Raw genomic sequence first — 18332 nt, 5'->3', positions numbered from 1 at the left:
TGCTGCGTCCTAAACTAGTGGGCTGGTCTTTGTTTGCAGGAAGGGGCTTGCATATGGGGAAAGAAGCTTGCTAGGAGGTGGGTGTGCAGGGAACTGGATCCCTAGAAGGACAGTGAGGTCCTGCTACCATCTGTTTCCTCATCTGATGGCCTGGATGGGAGTGAGTGCCTGGGATAGAGAATTGGGAGGGCAAGGAAAGTGGCTTTGCATGAGGGATGCTGTGAAATCTGAGGAACAGTCAGGCAGTCTTGAGACTGTGTGACAAGGTACCACCAGTAGCCAGGGAGGCAGGGCTCTCAGAGTGGCATTGAGCCTGGTGCTGCCTGAGGAGCACTGAAAACAGTGCTCTCACAGGGCTGCAGGCCCTCAGGGAGGACCTGGCCATCTGGCTTAATAAGCAGTGCTCCTTGAGTGGTCTTGCAGGCAGCTGACATGGAGAACAAAGACAGGAAAGCAGGAGAATGAGAGTATCTTTTGCCAGTATCCCAGGGGCTCCCAGAAGCATTCAGGGACTGTATCAATGGAAGACAGGTTCGGTTCTGCACATGCACAATTTGTGGAGAGTTTAAGTACTCAAATCAGGATATTACTTATGCAGTTGGATATTCAGGCTTCTGTTTTCTCTGGAAGGTGGGAAATAAGACTGGTTGCTGAGAGTGAAGTGGGAAGTATTGGGGTTGAAAGTTGAGAATGGAAAGGCTTGGCAGTGCTATTGAAGAGAATGGGAAATGGAACTACCCAGATAAATTTAATATCTGGAAAGTATTGAGAGCTCATTTGAAGTTGGTGATCACATGTTCAGAAAGCCACCTCTTTTACCTCTTATGTGGCTTTCTCAGCATTATGTGGCTCCTGTACAGCAGGCCCTACAGGAAACGGATCACAAATGTATCTTTGATTGAGTTTTGACAGCCATATGCTCTGAAAAGATAAAGGCAACATATGCCTAAGGGTTTGGGGAGTATTGCGAATTACGTTATGGTAAGGATGGAACCTAAGATCGATAATAATGGATATGAATAAAGGAGAAGGCTAATGCACTGGCTGGAAGTAAAGGCCAGGAGGGCCAGATGAGGCCAAAAAGAGTTGCAGTGGGCTTATCTGAAGTTGTGGTGAGGAAGCAGAATATTTAGACTTGTGATTTTGGAAAATCCAGGAACTTTAGGTGAAGCAGAGTCTAAATGTGCCACGGGAATTGGCAGACATGGAAGAGTTGTGGAGGCCAGGGAACTGAGGGATTATTTTGTTCAAGTGGACGTTGAAGTCAGACACAGGAGGGCAAGGCTGAGGGTAGAGGGGAAGACAAAGATAGAAGCTCATGCCTCCAGCGAACAGGGTTGTGGTGCTGGGAGGGAGTATATGGTGTTCACAAGACCTGGAGTGGTCTAGCCAAATGCCATTTTTGCAAAGGATGCAGGAGATGGCAAGTGATGGTATGAAAGAGACAGTGGGGAGCAAGGATGACACACCCCACTTCCTGACCCTGAGGTGTGCTGGATACAAAGTCAGACTGTCACCACGTGAGAGGGCTACAAGGCAAAGGTGTCTTCGAAGGACAGCTGCTCTTGATGCAGGCATGGAATGAAGGCTCTGAGGGAAGCTGGTGGGTACAGGGGAGTTTCCTGATTTGTAAGCAGAGGGCCTGGGGTGGGGATGTGCTGAGTAGTCAAAGGGAAAGTTAGAATTAAGGAAAAAAGGCACAGAACTCCATGGGTCTGGTGATGTCCAGAAAGGGGCTCAAGAGTGGCCATAGCAGGATGGAAGCCCACTTGTGAGGCCTGGTGGGCTGCTCTGTGGAGGAGGGGCTCTGGACCTTCAGGCCAGAAGACTCAGACCTCCAGGCCTGGAGGAGGATGGTCACAGTGACTGCAGGTGCAGCTCCCTTGCCCAGTGTTGGTGGCAGTGATGTCAGCCTCAGGGTGATGGTGGTGGGTCCTCCAACTACATTAGGGGTTGGGCTGAATGTGTGAAGGTGAGAGCCAGGTGTAACAAGGGCATACAACCTGTGGTGGAGTATCTCCTGTGGCCTCTCCACTGCTAGTGTTTGGAGTGGATTGTCTTTCATGATCAATCATTAAACAAACCAAAGCTGCCAGTGCTCTGCTCTTGCCCCACACTTGGGAAAGGCTGGCTGCCCTGAGAAGAGGCAGAGCCCAGTGACATGCCCCAGCTGACCTGTGAGTACCGCTGGTTGTATCCTCAGCAGCCATCACAGTGCTTAGATGCCCGTGTGAAGAGTATCCTGCTCCACACACCTCCACAGCCTCCCATGGTTGCAGGGTCACAGAGGACAAGTTTGCTGTAGTTTTCACATAAATGGCACCTTCTAAGGCACCTTCTAATTCCCCCAGCAGGGAGGAGGAGCTATGGGAAAATGCCAGGTTGTAGTGACCCAGGAGGCAGAGGTGCCCCCAGGAATACATCACAGTCTGCTTCTTCCTCTAGGAACAGGGCTCTGCACACTTCCACCACAGGTGGGGACCCCTGATCTCCTTGAGGGCACAAGAGGTCCCAGAAGGCAGTGCCTATCCATTAGTGATGCTGATGCAACTAAAGGCCCTGCACCTCCATGCCTGACATCCTCAAGGCTCTGGAAATGCAGAGTGCATGAGTGGTGGGGATAGGGCCCCACGCTGGTGACAGGTAAAGGAGGCTCCACTGTTTCTGACTCTGCACTAACCTTTGGGGACTTAGGGAAGTCATTTTCCCCTCTCTTACCTTCATTGCTCTAATCTATAAATTGTAAGAATTGACCAAAACTGAATGGCCTCAGATGCCCTGTCAAAGTTTAATATTCTGACTTCTAGGTTTCCAAACAAGCAGTTCTCAAACTTGAGCATGCATCTTACTCCTGTGAAGGACCTGTTAAAACACAGATTGCTGAGCCCACATCCAGAGTTTCTGATTCACTGAGGCTAGGTTGTGCCCTAGAGTTTGCCTTTCTTACCAGTTCCCAGGTGAGGCTGATCTGGGACTACATTTTGAGAACTTACACGGTCAGATGTATGATCCCAATAAAGAATGCTACCCCACCCACAAACACATACATGTCAAAGGTAAAATCAGAAATGAGGGCCTCTGCTATAAACCCACATTCCCAGATCCACCAACACTCAGCCTCCTCCTGTCACCCCATGTCCCTTTGGCATGGAACTGAAAAACTCTTAGTGGATGGACCAGTGAAGGAGGAGCCTGTGGCTGCCTGCCTTGGTGTGTTAGACTGAAAGCCAGGCCCGAAGCCCTCACTTTTTATCCCATTAACATCTCAAATTAAGCCAGAATTCCACAACAGCACAAAACGGGGCTGCACACCCAAGGAAGTCCTCTGTCCCCAGGTGACTCCCAGGATAGGGGGGAAGATAGGAAGGGAATGTCAGAAAGCCCAGAGTAAAAGCAAATAAGAAACTAATGTCCACAATAGAGGGAAACAATGAGAAGAAAAATTAATTCTGCTTTTGTATTTATACCCAGTCTCCAAACTAATTGCTTATTTGTTTAATCTACTTTGACCAGAATTGTTACTGCACCAAAAATATTCAATGAGTCAGGCCTCCTAATGTAAAATTCAAGCCTATTTGTTCAATGAAATGAGTTTTCATCTACAGTGGGAGAACCAGTTATCGAAGCAGGACCTTCTCAGCAAAGTTACCTCCTAGAATAGAAGCGTCAGACGAAACACAGTTTATCTGTGTTGAAAATTGTTCTTCTTTTGTCAGGAGTAGTAGTGGGCTGGAAGTCTTTAGTTGACATTTAAGTAATTAAACTTTGGTTTTTTGATATGGATGTGTTTCATATATTTTTAATAAAGATGGCCAGGGAGCTCAATCCTTGGTTCCCAACCCCATCACTCATAGCTTCTAGGATCTCACATAGTTTAACCTGAAGCTTTGAGGGTATTTCTGGAGACTGCTCAGCACTGTTTGGGTCTGTCTATAAACCTTTCAGCGTCTGGGTTGGGGCGATAGAAAATGGACTGGTTTCAAGGCCCTAGCAGCCCCTGCTCCTGATTCACCCAGAGCAGATCTGGATTGTTCTCTTTCATGCTTCAGGGAAAACTTTGTTTGGAGAAAGGTTTTCATAGCTTTAAAAAAAATTAGAAAATGACCAATGTTAGTGTGACATTACAGCTGAACAATCCCAGTGAGATGGGGATGGACCCCACCTCCTAGATTTCTTCATGTACACTGTAGAGAAGCACTCCCATCTCTACTCTCTTGGGACTACCATATTCAGGCCTATTCCATGTTCTTCATGAGGTGCAGGCTGCCAAATCACAACCCTTGCTCCCTCCTTCCACCTCACACCCCTTCAAAGGCCAATATTCATGTTTGGTAGAACTAAGGGATTTTCTGACTTTTTTTTTTTTTTAACCTCTGAGGTCTTTAGAGAAGAGCCTGAAATCACTACAGTAAGAGCAAATTTTTGTTGAACATCTATTATGTGCTAGCACAGTGTGAAGAGGCTAAAAACTTGGTCCTTCCCTAAAGACTTTAGCCCAGTGATGGGGAGCAGAGGTTAGCACCTCGGAAGTTAGATCACAGTGCACTGTGTCCCAACGTGGAGATCACAATCCCAAAGGGCTTTGATTTGGGAGGCAGGAAAGGGCACTCTGGTGGGCATGGCAGGCAAGGATACGGAGTGTGGGGCAGTGTGTGGCTCCCTCTGTGCCTTCAGAGGCCAGCAGAGTCATGAAGACAGGTGCCCACAGGGGATGGGCTTCTTGGCAGAGACTCCAAAAGATGAGCTCTTTTTGGATATGGTGAATAGAGCAGTTAGATAAGAGTGGCAAGTTCCTGAGAGGGAGCAGTGGGAAGGAGTCTGGAATGGTCAGTGGCTGTCTCATTGCTGTATGTTAAAGAGGGGATTAGGGCTTTTTCCAGTGGCGAGCCACTGAAGGTTTTGAGCATCAGTGCAACAAAGGTAAAACTGAATTTAGAAAGATTAATCTGGCCACGGAGGAGTTTGAAGTGAAGAAGTTGGAGGTGGACAAGAGAGTTAGGACAGTAAGTGCACGACATACGATGAGATGCAGGTGATGAGACCTGTGGCGGGGCAGTGGCAGTGTCACAGGAGCATCGGGGGCTCCTGGGCCTGAGCCACACCATTGGATGGGTAGGCCATGCTTGTCCTCTCTACAGAGTCACCAGGTCTCCTTATCTTTAGGGACAGGGCACCCTATTACTTACTTTCTAGGCTGCTTCAGGTTATCTCAAAATGTTCAAGGCAAACCAGCCGTCTTCTGGGGCATTTATCACTCTCGCCTCTGGGGAACCCAGCTGTTTGCTAGCTTTTCCTTTCTCCAAGCGTATTTGTATCTATCACATCCACCCTGACTTAGTCGACATATTTATACATCCCCTCGAAGATATTTATCAAATAAATACCTGAGGCTGTCACTGGATCCCACTTTTTACATTTACCTTGGGGAATGATGCCCAGTGATTGATTTGCATATGTAAACAGCAGTGGACCCAGAAGGAGAGTTTTGGGTGGTTGCCAAGTCCCCAGCCTGGCAGGTGGGATCTGGTTGAAAGGACCAAGAGACCACACAGAGCACATCTTCAGAACATTTGGGAAATAAATAACATAAGAATTAATATTCCCATTGCACAGCTGAAGAACTTGAGGCTCAAAGAAGACAAGGCGTTGGGTTAACCTTAGGCCAAGATCACACAGTAAGCAAACGGCAGAGCCAGAAAGCACACGTCTCTCTGCAGCACCTGGAGGGCCCTGACAATTGCCCTTCTTTATTTCTGCTAACTCCTGCTGCTCTGGGCTGGGCCCTAGGATCCTTACTATTTCTTACCTTACCCGTTTTCTTCACAGCTCTGGTCTGTGCTATCGATCACAGGTAGTTAGTCCAGGGATGATTTGGCTGGGAAATGCTGTTCTAGAGAGAACAGAGGTTAGTATTACCCTATGATCCAGCAGTTCCAATCCTGGGTTGATTCCCAAGAAATATGCAAACATATGTCTACCCAGAAACTTGTGTGTGAATGTTCATAGAAGCATTACTCTTCAACCGAAATATTCCTTGACTGATGAGCATTTGTCCCAGACAAAGCAATGCCCATGAGGGTAAAAGTGATTACCAAGCCATGGGTGCACACTGTGCAGGTTGGGGCAGCAGCATCTCTCTGGGGGAGGGGTCCCCAGGGAGGACACTCCCCCTCACACACACTGTATGGAAGGGCCAAGAAAAACTACTCCACCCTGCCCACCCATGAGTTATTGTGCGGGGGAGGCAGATGGTCTCCTCTTTGTATGGGTCTCCTTGGGAATTTTAGATGTGAAAGTCTCTCTCACTGGAGACAGCATTTGCCTTACAGAAGAGTTGCTACAGTGTTTGCCTGAGCTAAAGCAGAGGCAGCTCAGCTGTGACCTGCACCTTCCTGGAGCTGGCCGGCGAGCGATGGCCTCAAACAAGGCTGTCCCTGTCACAATTTCCACCTACACACACTGTTTTCCCTTTTAGATAAGATTTGCTCAACTCTGAAATTCCAGTTTCATAATTTTTTAATCTCATATATATATACATATATATATATACATATATATACATATATATATACATATATATACATATATATATATACATATATATATGTATATATATATATATAAAATTATAAAATTGTACTTTAGGTTCTGCGGTACATGTGCAGAACCTGCAGGATTATTGCATAGGTACATATATGGCAATGCGGTTTGCTGCCTTCATCCCCCCATCACCTATATCTGGCATTTCTCCCCATGTTATCCCTCCCCAACCTTCCTACCCACCTCTGTCCCTCCCCTAGTTCCCCCCTCAAGAGATCCCAGTGTGCGATGCTCCCCTCCCTGTGTCCATGTGTTCTCATTGTTCAACACCCATCTATGAGTGAGAACATGCGGTGTTTGATTTTCTGTTCTTGTGTCAGTTTGCTGAGAATGATGGTTTCCAGATTCATCCATGTCCTTACAAAGGACACAAAGTCATCATTTTTATGGCTGCATAGTATTCCATGGTGTATATGTGCCACATTTTCCTTGTGCAGTCTATCATTGATGGGAATTTTATAACCCCTTTAAACATTTTGCTCCAATAGATCAACTGAAGTCTGAGTGTATGTGCATTAATTTTAACACAGTGAAGTGTTATATCATTTGTTGGGTCCCAACATGGATTATGGTTAAAACTGTTGAAGAAATTATTTTGGCACAAAAGTCAACTAAAAGGTTGTGAAGTATTTTTAATAAGCATTGTAAGTGTTAAAACTTAGTAATTGTCCCAGAAGAAAGCATCAAGTAAATCTCATATTTTTGGAATCTGAGATGCTTAATTGTTGGAGGAGGTTGCCCCTATCAAATAAGAAAAACAAAATGAGTAAGAAGAAACTTTTGAACACAGCCAACTCAATAACTAAATTAAAGGGGTAAGGAATGTCATGAACATAAAATACGTAGCCCAGGTGAACCTGTGATGTGACAGGAAAACTTCTACACATCAGAACTCTAGAGTCCAGAGTATGGGTTATTAACTGTTGAGATAGATTCCTGCCACCAACTCAGATCCAGCCTGAGTCTCCTGGGACTCATGGTTCCCTTTGGAGCCCTTTATACAAATGGAGGGCTGTCTGGTGGTCTGCCAGGACCCATCTTCAATACTTTTGGCAGTGCCCAGTGGTCATGACCAGTTTGGGCCAACATTTGTTTCATGTCATCTGTGAGCTCTTTCATATCTTGCAGCTAGGGCCATACTGTCCCTTCAGTTTATTCATATCTCCTTTGTCAGTTTGGGCTAGAACATTCTGTGCTCTTCCTCTGCTGTGTGTGATACACTATCCTGGATCAGTCTGCTTTAGAAGCAATTTGGGAGTAAGTTTTCCCCAAAGTCTTTGTTGGCAAAAACAGAGACAAAGGACTCACTCACTCAGCCTGCCTTTGTTTTTTCTCCATCCCTGAGCCCCTTGACCAATGATGTTTTAAGTCTCGTTCTGCTTTTGACACATTTACAAGGACTTTTATTGTTGACTATAACTCTCTTCTTCAACACTCTCGTTCTGATTCTGTTTGAACCCTAGTTGATTTTTCCTTGGAGCCTGACACGACACTTGTCTTTGCTCCTTGCTCTCTTTTTTGGGGCCCAGTTCTCTAATGGGTCAGCCTATTCATTTTGCTAAGAAAAAGTGTGGGGCACCTTTGATTCTGTTTGGATTTATTGGGCACCACCTCTGTAGACCTAACACATCTTTCTTGAACCTTCATCAACTTCTCTCCAAATAACCACTAAACGAATTCTTTGTCCTTACCTTTTTGAAAGAAGGGTCCATATTTGTTTCTTTGCTAAATTTGAATAATCTTGTGAACTCTTTATTTTCAATTCTTTCTCTCAGTAGAATGTTTAATTTATTTAAAAGCTTTGTATGTGTTTTCAAAAAAGAGACTCTTTCAGGTGTTCAATCAAACTATCCCTTCATCTGAGGAGTACAGAGAAAAGACAACTAGCCAGGACTTACTGTGAGAACCATTGTACTTGGGGGCAAAAGGGGATGCTTCTTTGAATTAATCTCCTCATCCCTCTTTAATATACTTTAGTTTTGCTAGAAGAAGTTGTTGTTTGAGTGAGTACCAGAGCTCAGTCTTATTATTTTCTGTTTTATCTGAAAGTTTCATGGCACATAAAACAACAGCTCAAGAGGTGGCATTTACCCTTGGAGGGGGAAAAACCAAATTTATCACTGTAGGTGATTGTTGATGGCAGAGCACTAAACCTTAGCTGCCCCTGATTTTCAGGGAGGATAAGAAATGCTTTCTTGCTTTCTCCCATGTGCTAAATACCATCGCAATAAAATGTAAACCATTTAATGTGACCTGTGTGAGAACACACAGTCTTCCACAGGATCTTTGACCCTCATGTCATTGCCATAAATCTGTGAAATGCAGACAGGATGGCCATCACCCTCTGGCAGCTCCCCCTAGACCCGTAAACCAGCTGACTGCTGGGGAGATCTGTATCGTGTGTGGTGACAGGAGCATTTCTCTCCATGGATTTCGGCTGTCGGTTGCCTCTGTATCACTGCCCTGTGACTGCCTCTTTACTATCTATCCCAACTAGACTCCAAGAACCCGAAGTGCAGGGCTGTAACCTTCTTACTTGTTCTTCTGTCCCCAGTGATTAGAACAGGACTGGCACGGTGTTTGGCAAATATCTTGAGTTTCTAATGATGGCTTTCCAGAGACAAGGAGAACCAAGCCCAGCAAAATCATCAATCCGTTAGCATTGATCTTTCCACTTTTAAATACATGATGTTTCAGCTCTCAAGACAGAGGAACCATGAAATCCTGTGTGAAACTGACATGATTCACAACATGTAAGTTGTGCCTCCACAGAGGTCTGCAAGGGCAGCCTGAGAGACATAGCCTGCAGTGGAAGGAAAGAGCTCTCAGGAGCTTTTTGTTCACCCTGCCTTTGTGGACCCATTGGGATCCCCAAATGATCTGGACTGATTCCGGGAAACTGCCTCGCCTTCCTTGAACGGTCTTTATCCTCCCCCTGACTCTGTCCCATGATTGCAAGGTGCTGGAAAAGATGATCACAGGCCATCCACATATTTAACCATCGAGCCTTGTTGCTAAGTCCAGGGCTCAGTTCTTAGTTTCATTTTACCTGACTTAGCAGCAGCATTTAAAGTATTCGCTCCTCCTAGGAGCACCTCATTTCCACTTGGTTTCTAGGAGATCACACACTCCTGGTTTTTCTTCTACTTCATTGGCCTTTCCTTCTCAGACATCTTTAATCTTTTCTCCTCATCTTCTGAATCTTGGATTGTTTTTTCTATTCTATTGATTCTCTTGGTGATCTCTGCAAGTTCCACTGATTTCGATATCTGTGAAATATTGGTGACTCCAAATTGGTCTGCAGCGTGGACCTTAAACACCTATCTGGTACTCAGCATCTGCTCTGGGACACCTTGGACATCTCAAATCTAACAGTTCTGAAGTGGAGCACCTCATCTCTCCCCCCAAACTGCTTCTAGAAACATCTTCCTGATCTCAGTTGATGGCAGCCCCATTCCTCCAGATGTTTAGGCCGAAACCCTTGTAGTCACTTGACTCTTCTGTTCTTCCACATCCCATGTTCATGGAAATATTCTAAATATATCCAGAATCTGCCCATTGCACTGCTCAGGCCAGATCTCAGCCCCTGTTGTTTCCCAGCAATATTACTGCAGCAGTGCTGTGGTTGGCTTCCTGCATCTACATGGACCCTAAATTCTATTTGGAACACAGCAGAGGGTGATAATAGTATCATATAATTCAGGTTACATCACTGTCTTGTTGACAGTCCTCCTGTGGCTCCCGAGCTTGCTCAGGGTAGAAGCCAAACTCCTTTTAGTGTCCCTCAGGGCCCTGCCCCCTGTGGATTCCTGTCTTCTCGGATCCACTGACTCCCTGATGCCCCCAGATCAGCCCCTTTGTCCTGGCTGCTCCAGATATCAACTCGGCTCCCTCCTTCCCCTCCTTCAACCCTGTGCTCCTATATCTGCTTCTCAGGTGGCCTTCCCTAACCTCCCACCTCCCACCTCTGGCATTCTGTGTCCCCTCCCCCACTCCATTTTTTTCACTGTACTTAATATACTTTAACATAATGTACGATTCATTTATTACCTGTAGTCTCCGCTGAATCCCTCCACTAGAAAGTAAGCTCTATGAGAGCAAGAAATTTTATTTTATTCACTATGGTGCCACTAGAACCTAAAAAGTGACTGCTACATGGAAGAGGCTCAATAGATATGCTTAATTAATGAATTAACCTGAGTTACAGATACTACTAAGTTGGGAGCAAGAGAAAATATACTTGATGGCTCAATCAAGATAAAAAATTGTTTCTACTTACTAAATGAATAGGGCAAATGTAACACCATAAAGGTTGAGATACATGAACATTCCCATTGTCAAAGCCAAAAGCTGACTTACAGACGAAAGGTGAGGAGCATACCCTGGGGAAACCTAAAGCTTCTATAGAACTGCCATTTCAGGATTGAATAGTGGGACATGTTTTTGATCCAAAGGCTTATGGTCATATTAATAGATATATAGTACACATATCATGGTAGGTATTAGTTTTATTCTAATCTTTGCTGCTCAAAGAGTGGAAAGAGGATTGGGTTCGCCTCTGAGCCTCATGCCTAAAGAGAATTTAGGGAACATGGTCCTGTTTGGAAAAGAACCATCTTGAGTGGCATGTAATGATCATGGGAGAAATATTTGACTATTTTTTTTCAGCAGGAATAGCTCAAGGAAGACCTAACTAGTTTCCTTAGATATTTGACAAGACATTTTACGGGAAAGGGAACATCCTTTCTTACTTCAGTTGGCAGAATGGAAACCAGTGGGAAGAAGATAACTTTCAAATAAACATAGAAAGATATGTAAATTGGTGAGACTCACCCAAGTATAGAACAGCAGCTCCTGGAGGCAAGAAGTCTCTCCTCCCTGGGGGCACAGCAGGAGCTTGGCAGCAAATTCCTGACAGGGAAGTTGTAGGGGGAATGAGAACTGCATTAATTTAGAACCTCCAGGAAGCAGACACCAAGATGGGATTTGATGTATGAAAGATTTTCTGGGGAAATGAGATAGGAGCCAGAGGAGGCTGGGAGAGCCATTGGACCTCAAGAAAGGTCTGATCTCTGTAAAGGAGAGAGGGAAGGATGGAGGATTGGGTGGGTTAGGAAGAGCTTTAGACTGCTGTGTGGGTCATAGGGTAGTGATGGAAAGGCCACTGGGGAGTTTTTGAGTGAGAGTTGCACATCAGAATAGTCCCATATATTGCAGGAATGGGTCTGCCATGGCATCCCTGCTGCTCTCAATCATTGGCTGGGAGCAGCCTGTGGGAATCAGGGCCTCTGTGTGAGTATGGTGATGGACTGCAGGGTGCAGGAACTGGGGCAGTTAGTTAATTACTCTCCAAGGAGTAGGAACTCTGAGAGTTGCATTTCACAGCCAACACAAGGGCCCTAATGGGAACAGTGCATACCTGCCTTCAAGGTCCCAGAGGACACTCTGGTTCTGAGTCCTTATCACACTTCTCACTTTTTATGGCTTTCCTGGGCTAGGAGCATCTTGAGAACAAGTCCTCTGCATCCTCTCCCCCAGCAGCTGCACGTAGTAGGGACTCACTGAGGGTCCAATGAGTAGTAGAGAAAGCAGCAGCCCCCTTGTGACCCCGCAGCTATGCTGTGTAATTCCAGGTCTTGGAGGGCAATCTGTTAACTTAAATTGAGGATAGTAAATGTCACTCAGCCATGGTCCCCAGAGAAACCTTTGTAAAGTGGAGTTCGAGTGAGGAAAAGACCTTCATCACTGCAGAAGTGCCAGGAGTAAACAGAGCAGCCCATGAGCACAGCACAGATTGAAGCCTCATCCATTACCCGTTCTTCCCCTAGAAAGACAGCCCTCATTTATTACTTCCAGACTGTTTTCATTTTACTTGTACCATGTGAAAAATGTTGAATTGGGAAATAATATTATTTCCAAACAGAGATTTCTGAATCAACTTTACAGATTTTAGAATTATCTTGTTTCCAAATATTTGATTTGTTTGTCATTTCTTCATTTATACATGTGAACTCCTTATTGCAAATGCCCTCATTTGGAAAACTCTGACAGAACCTCCTGTTGTTTGTCTGTGTTCATGTCTTTTTGATACACACCTCCTCTCTTCCTTTTAAAGTATGATAAAATCTTACTTGCAGTATCGAAAGAGATGTTTGCTAGAATGTTCCTTTCTGTTGTTTAGTAATTCTGTACCAACTGGTTCTGTCTCATTATCATCTCTTGCCCCGGGTTCTCATCTCTGCAATAGCTCAGTCCAAAACTGCAAGACTGAGGTTTCTTCAACATCTTCTTTTCAAAAGCATTACAGTGTTCCTCCTTTCCTCCTGTCTTTTCCTTTGATTCCTCCAATCAATCTCTTGTTTTGGTCAAGCCTTGCTGCCTCTGAAAGTCCCATGTCCATTCCAGCTCCTGTGTACACATGTTCCCTCTCCTAAATTGCTACCTTGTCTCTCCTCTGTTATCCAAATTCCATTGATTCTACAAAACCCACAGGAAGTTCTGCAGATCCAGCTCAGCTATTGATAAAGAAGGGGCAGAACCTTCTTTATCAAAATGGCAAAACCCAATGCCATTTTTCTCCCTACTTACCTCTGAAAGATGGCCCTTCCCCTGTAATTGAGTGTCTGTTCAGCTACCCTGTTTCTTCCTCTCTCCACAGCCCCCTCCACCGTTCCCATCATGCACCAAGTTAGTGCCACTATGAGGAGCATCACCTTGTCATGGCCACAGCCGGAGCAGCCCAATGGCATCATCCTGGACTATGAGATCCGGTACTATGAGAAGGTGAGCCAGCTCTGCCTGCAAGCTTTCAAGACCCAGGGCCAGCCACTGTTCCATGATGGTTGCTAGCTGAAAGCACAAAGGAGACAGGCTGGAGGACATCCTGAGGGAGGGAGGATTCTGGTGGCAGAGGCCAGAAGGTCCCTGGGAGAGTTCTCCAGGTCTGTCCTGGCAAAAGCCTTGTTCAAAGCCCAGGCACGTTCTGTGCCAACTAAGGAGAGAAACTTCCAGTCCAGCATCTTGTAATCTGGATAGTTCACTGGCTGGGAAGGACCAGTCTGATTCTTCCAGACACATGTTTGATATACTAATGCAGATGCCACAAAACTGCCAGGGGTCCCGAACCTTCAGAGGAGTGTGTGGTTTGGTAGGTCAGTGTTTTTCAAAGTGTTTAACTGTGCACCTCCAAAATAAGTTTACTTACAAGTTATATGCACGTACTACTGCACTAATATGTTTGTGGAAGATAAAAAACATGTAAAATGAACATTTAAAAGGAGGAGATAAAAATTAACAGAAATAAACATCCATATATGATTTTCCTTGACTACTCTTTAGCAGCTGCTGCTGGGGATGGCAGTGGGGCATGTGCTGCCAAGAAAAGGGAATTGGGGCCTGGCAGAGCTGGCCCCTGGCCTCCCTCTTACCAGGCTGAACTGCGGCATTTACAAACATCTTAGGAAAATGTAGTGTCTTCTGTTTTAACCCAACACATTATTTGTAAAAAACACACTATTCGTTCACTTATTGGTTCAGTAAGTATTGTCAGCTATTTGGCAGGTACTGTATTCTAGGATATATTAGTGATCAAACAAAGATTTCTGCCCTTGAGGAGCTTACTTTCCAACAGAGGGAAACAGACAATAAACAGTGAACAGAATAAATTAGCAAATCATGTAGTATGTTAGAAAATGAGCAGCATAGAGGAAAAAAGAAAAAAAATAGGGTAAATGGGATTAGGAGGGTCAGGCTTGGGAAAGAGCAGGTTGCAGAATTAAATAGAGGGGTAGAGATAGGCCTCTTGGAGAAGGTAAGATCTATGTAAACCTGAGGAAAGTAAGATTGCTATGAAGCAGATGTCTGGAGGCGGAAAGAGCAACAGCCTATGCAAAGGTCCTGAGGCAGGATCATGACTGGTGAGTCAATGAGCAGAAAGGAAACCAGCATGGCTGGAGTGATGCAAGAAAATGGGGAAATAATAGACAGATAAGAGAGGTTGCCAGAGGAGGTCATCAGGTCAGGAGTTCAAGACCAGCTTGACCAATATGGTGAAACCCTGACTCTACTATAAACACAAAAAATTAGCCAGGAGTGGTGGCGGGTGCCCGTGATCCCAGCTACTCAGGAGGCTGAGGCTGGAGAATCACTTGAACCCAGGAGGTAGAGGTTACAGTGAGCCTAGATTGTAGGTGACAGAGCAAGACTCTGTCTCCAAAAAAAAAAAAAAAAAAGACTGGAGCTTTTCCACTGAGTGAGATATGGAACTACAGCAGTTTGAAGAGCGGAGGAGAGACAAGATCTCACTTATATTTTGACCAGATCATTTAAGCTGTTCCACTGAAAATAGGGCCTCGTAGATCTACAGTCATTAATAAGGATGATGGTGGCTTGAGTCAGGGTAATAGCAGAGGGCTATTGAAATGTAGTTGATTTCCAGATATGTCAGCTTTAAGGCAGAGCCAACAGGATTTCCAACAAGTTGGAGTTTGGGCATGGGAAGGTTTTAGCCTGAACCACTAGAAGATGTAGCTGCCACTGACAGGGAACCACTTCAGTGGCAGCTACAGGGAACCACTAGAAGATGTAGCTGCCACTGACAGGGAACCACTTCAGTGGCAGCTACAGGGGATCACTAGAAGATGTAGCTGCCACTGAAGGGGAACACCATGGGTAGAGTGTATTTCATGTGAGGAAAGGAACTGAAGTTTAGCTCAGTGTCTAAAATGCTTGCAAAACGCCCAAGAAGAGATGTAGGGTAGGCAGCAAGAGGTGCATATCTGGAGTTTGAAAGAGAAGCCTGGGTGAAGGTGTCCATCTGGGGCCTGTGAGTATGTAGATGGTATGAAAGTCCTGACCCTCTGTGAGGTCTTGCGGTGGGTCCGTGGAAACAAGGAGAGGATCAGAAACAGGGGCCTATAGCCTGCAACAGTGAGGCTGTGCTGAGTCGTGGGGCGTGGCTGCAGTGGAAGCAGAAGCCCTAGTTTCCAGTGCCCTGTGCAGCTAACGAGCCACAGAGCTGTGGTCCAATTACTTAACCACTCTAGGTCACAGTTTTCACATTTATAGAGTGGTAGCCATTTACTTCCTTAAAAGCGGAGGTCCAGCTGGATCACCAGTCTAGTCTGTAAGGAGGATGCCCTTCAACCATTAGAGCCGAACTCGCAAGCAAGGTGGAGGATTAAGCAGCATTCTATTCTGCTTAGAGAATATTGGGTCTTGTAAAGAGTTGCTTCAGATAATTCAGTGAATTGGAAATAACTTGAACCAGCTGAATTCATAAGTACCTGTTATGTCTGATCCGTTTTGAATTTAGGGCTCTTACTTGCTGGATATTTTTTGTCAGTTTATAAAGTAAATGTTGACTTTTTAACATGTTTTAGAAGGAAGTGTTTAGACTAACTGACCACATGGTCTCATTCTGTCATCAAAGTTGACCTAACAAGGGTCCACTTAGCTCCCCTTTCGACACACATGAACTTGTAGCTCCATTGAAATAACACCTCATCTCAGAAAAATAATAATTTTCCCCAGTGTGCACCTATTATGTGCCAGGGATTTTGTAAACATTGTCTACTTCCCCCTCACACGCCAGTGTGGTAAATGTTAGTATCATTGCTATGGGTAGACATTTTTAAAAGGCAAACAAAGAGCTTAATAAAACAAAAACCTTGTCCAGAGTCCCACAGCTGGGAAGCGGGCCTGGGTCCTTTGCCCCGCAGCAGGTGGTGGTGCTGGGAAGGGGCAGAATATATTGGAGACTGCATACTCCTCCTCATCTGCTGTGCCCAGGGCAGTCACTTCAGTGCGCAGCCGGGGTAGGGGTCAAGGGCTTAATGACAGGCCAAGCACTGAAGCCACGAGGCTCGCACCTGTGTGCTTCAGCTCCTTCCTCTCGAACCAGCCCAAGCTCCTCCACTGCCTCTCCCTGTGCAGCTTTTCCTTGAAAACTGTAATTAACCTCAACTTCTTATGCTATAAAAGCAGCTTATTCTCCCATTCAGGCTACCTCCCTGCTCCTTAGTAATTTGTACTATTTATTAACAGACACAGATACACAGCAGCCCAATGCCTGCAGCAGCTTCCACACCTCAGTGAAGCAAATTATTGTCCCCACTCCAGAGGAGAGAATGCTTTCCTTGGGAACACAGAAGGTTCTTTGCCCAAACATTCATTACCATTCGGTGTGTTAATGTGGAACCCTCCTTCACTTATGAAGTGCTTGACTATAAAGTTCATTACATTGTTTTGACTATTCCTAATGTGACCAAAGAAAAAGATATTAGCCCATGAGAGCCTTTTGGAACAATGATGATAAAAATTTATCATATGTTGAGTATCTATTATGTGCTAGATATACACAGATATATTAGCTCTGATCCTTAAAGGAAAAAATAAGTGTATACTTGAAAACATATATAACCAATTTATAGATGATGGAGCTAAGTCATAGAAATGTTAAATGACTTACCCATAACAACACAGGTCAGAGCTAGGGAGTCACAGAAGCAGAACTTAACACATTTTTATTATACTTCAGTGGTGGAAACTTCTGAGTTTGGTAGGAGAGTAGGTGCAAGCACCCTGTGGCTCCCCAAATAAGAGATTGTATCTTAATAATGAATCCAAATACTTGCGGAAAGAATGATCTGCCTACCTGCTCCATGTGGTCTTGGAATCCTGGTCTTTAGAAGATGTAGACACAAATAGAATTTAGCCCAGTAGATGTCCTGGATTTGGTCCAAAGAAGCAAACCCCATTGTTTCTTCATCTTATGCCATCTCCTCTCCCTGCAGGGAAGTCCCAGCCCCTTCATCTAGACCAAGAGTCAGTAAGCTTTTCTTATAAAGAATCAGATAGTAAATAATTTAGCCTTATGGGCCATGCGGTTTTTGCTCCCACTACTATAGTCAACTCTGCTTTTGTAGCAGGAAAGTAACCGTAGGTAATATGCAAATTGATAAGCCTGGCTGGGTTCCAATGGAACATTATCAGAAAAGGTAGCTGGCCCATGAGGGCAGTTTTGCAACCCCTGAAAACCCTCCATGGGTCTCCTGCTCCACATAACCCTGGGTTTGCACTTAGGACCCCTTTCAGTTTCACTCTGAGAATAGAATGATGCAGCATTTGCTTCCTCCACCAGTTCATTAATAGAGAGCTCAGATGCCATCGAGCTGATGACACTCCCAGTGCCTTTCCCATGTTTATCTCCTTCCCCATTTTAAACATTTCCATTCATCATTCTCTCCTGTTTACTGTCTTGTAGCACTTTTCACTCCTGGTGTCAGTGCTTGTAGGCAAACCATGGGAGGAGCATCTACATCTGCTCTCAGCTGTCTTAATGATTAAGTGTTTATGGTTACTTGCTCTTCATAATAACTATATAGGCTAGGACTGGCTGGTTTAGACCTTGGGAATTCTTACCTTTCAAATTTTAGGACCATTTTCTCATAGAGACTCTTTCAGACCTTGGCAACATCTTGTGCTCAATCGATTGGTTCAAATAACTGGACCAAAGTGTGCTGTTTATTCACTCATTTAGCATGGAGTTGTTGAGCGCCCAGGCGGTACAAGCACTGTGCTGCATGTTGGGGTGGGGAAGGAGAAATGAGGGAGACATGCTCTCTGCCCTCAACAGCTGCATCCTCTATCCTCCATCCTCTGTCTCCTACATGCTTATAATCAGTCATAAGCAACCAATTAAAAAAAAAAAAGCAACTTTGTTCATGGCTCTT

General features: G+C 45.0%; 1 protein-coding gene across 1 annotated transcript in view; it reads left to right on the top strand.

The window, feature by feature from the left end:
* Positions 1 to 18332, top strand: part of EPHB1 (EPH receptor B1) — a 436567-nt gene that overhangs the window by 325575 nt on the left and 92660 nt on the right. The window contains exon 6 of the mRNA XM_017501026.2: positions 13259 to 13383. Within this exon, the coding sequence (XP_017356515.1) occupies positions 13259 to 13383 (125 nt within the window). The remainder of the gene's footprint in view (positions 1 to 13258; positions 13384 to 18332) is intronic.

Source organism: Cebus imitator, unplaced genomic scaffold (assembly GCF_001604975.1).
Source record: "Cebus imitator isolate Cc_AM_T3 unplaced genomic scaffold, Cebus_imitator-1.0 Scaffold277, whole genome shotgun sequence".
Taxonomy (NCBI): Eukaryota; Metazoa; Chordata; class Mammalia; order Primates; family Cebidae; genus Cebus; species Cebus imitator.
This window is presented reverse-complemented; position numbering and strand designations above follow the sequence as displayed.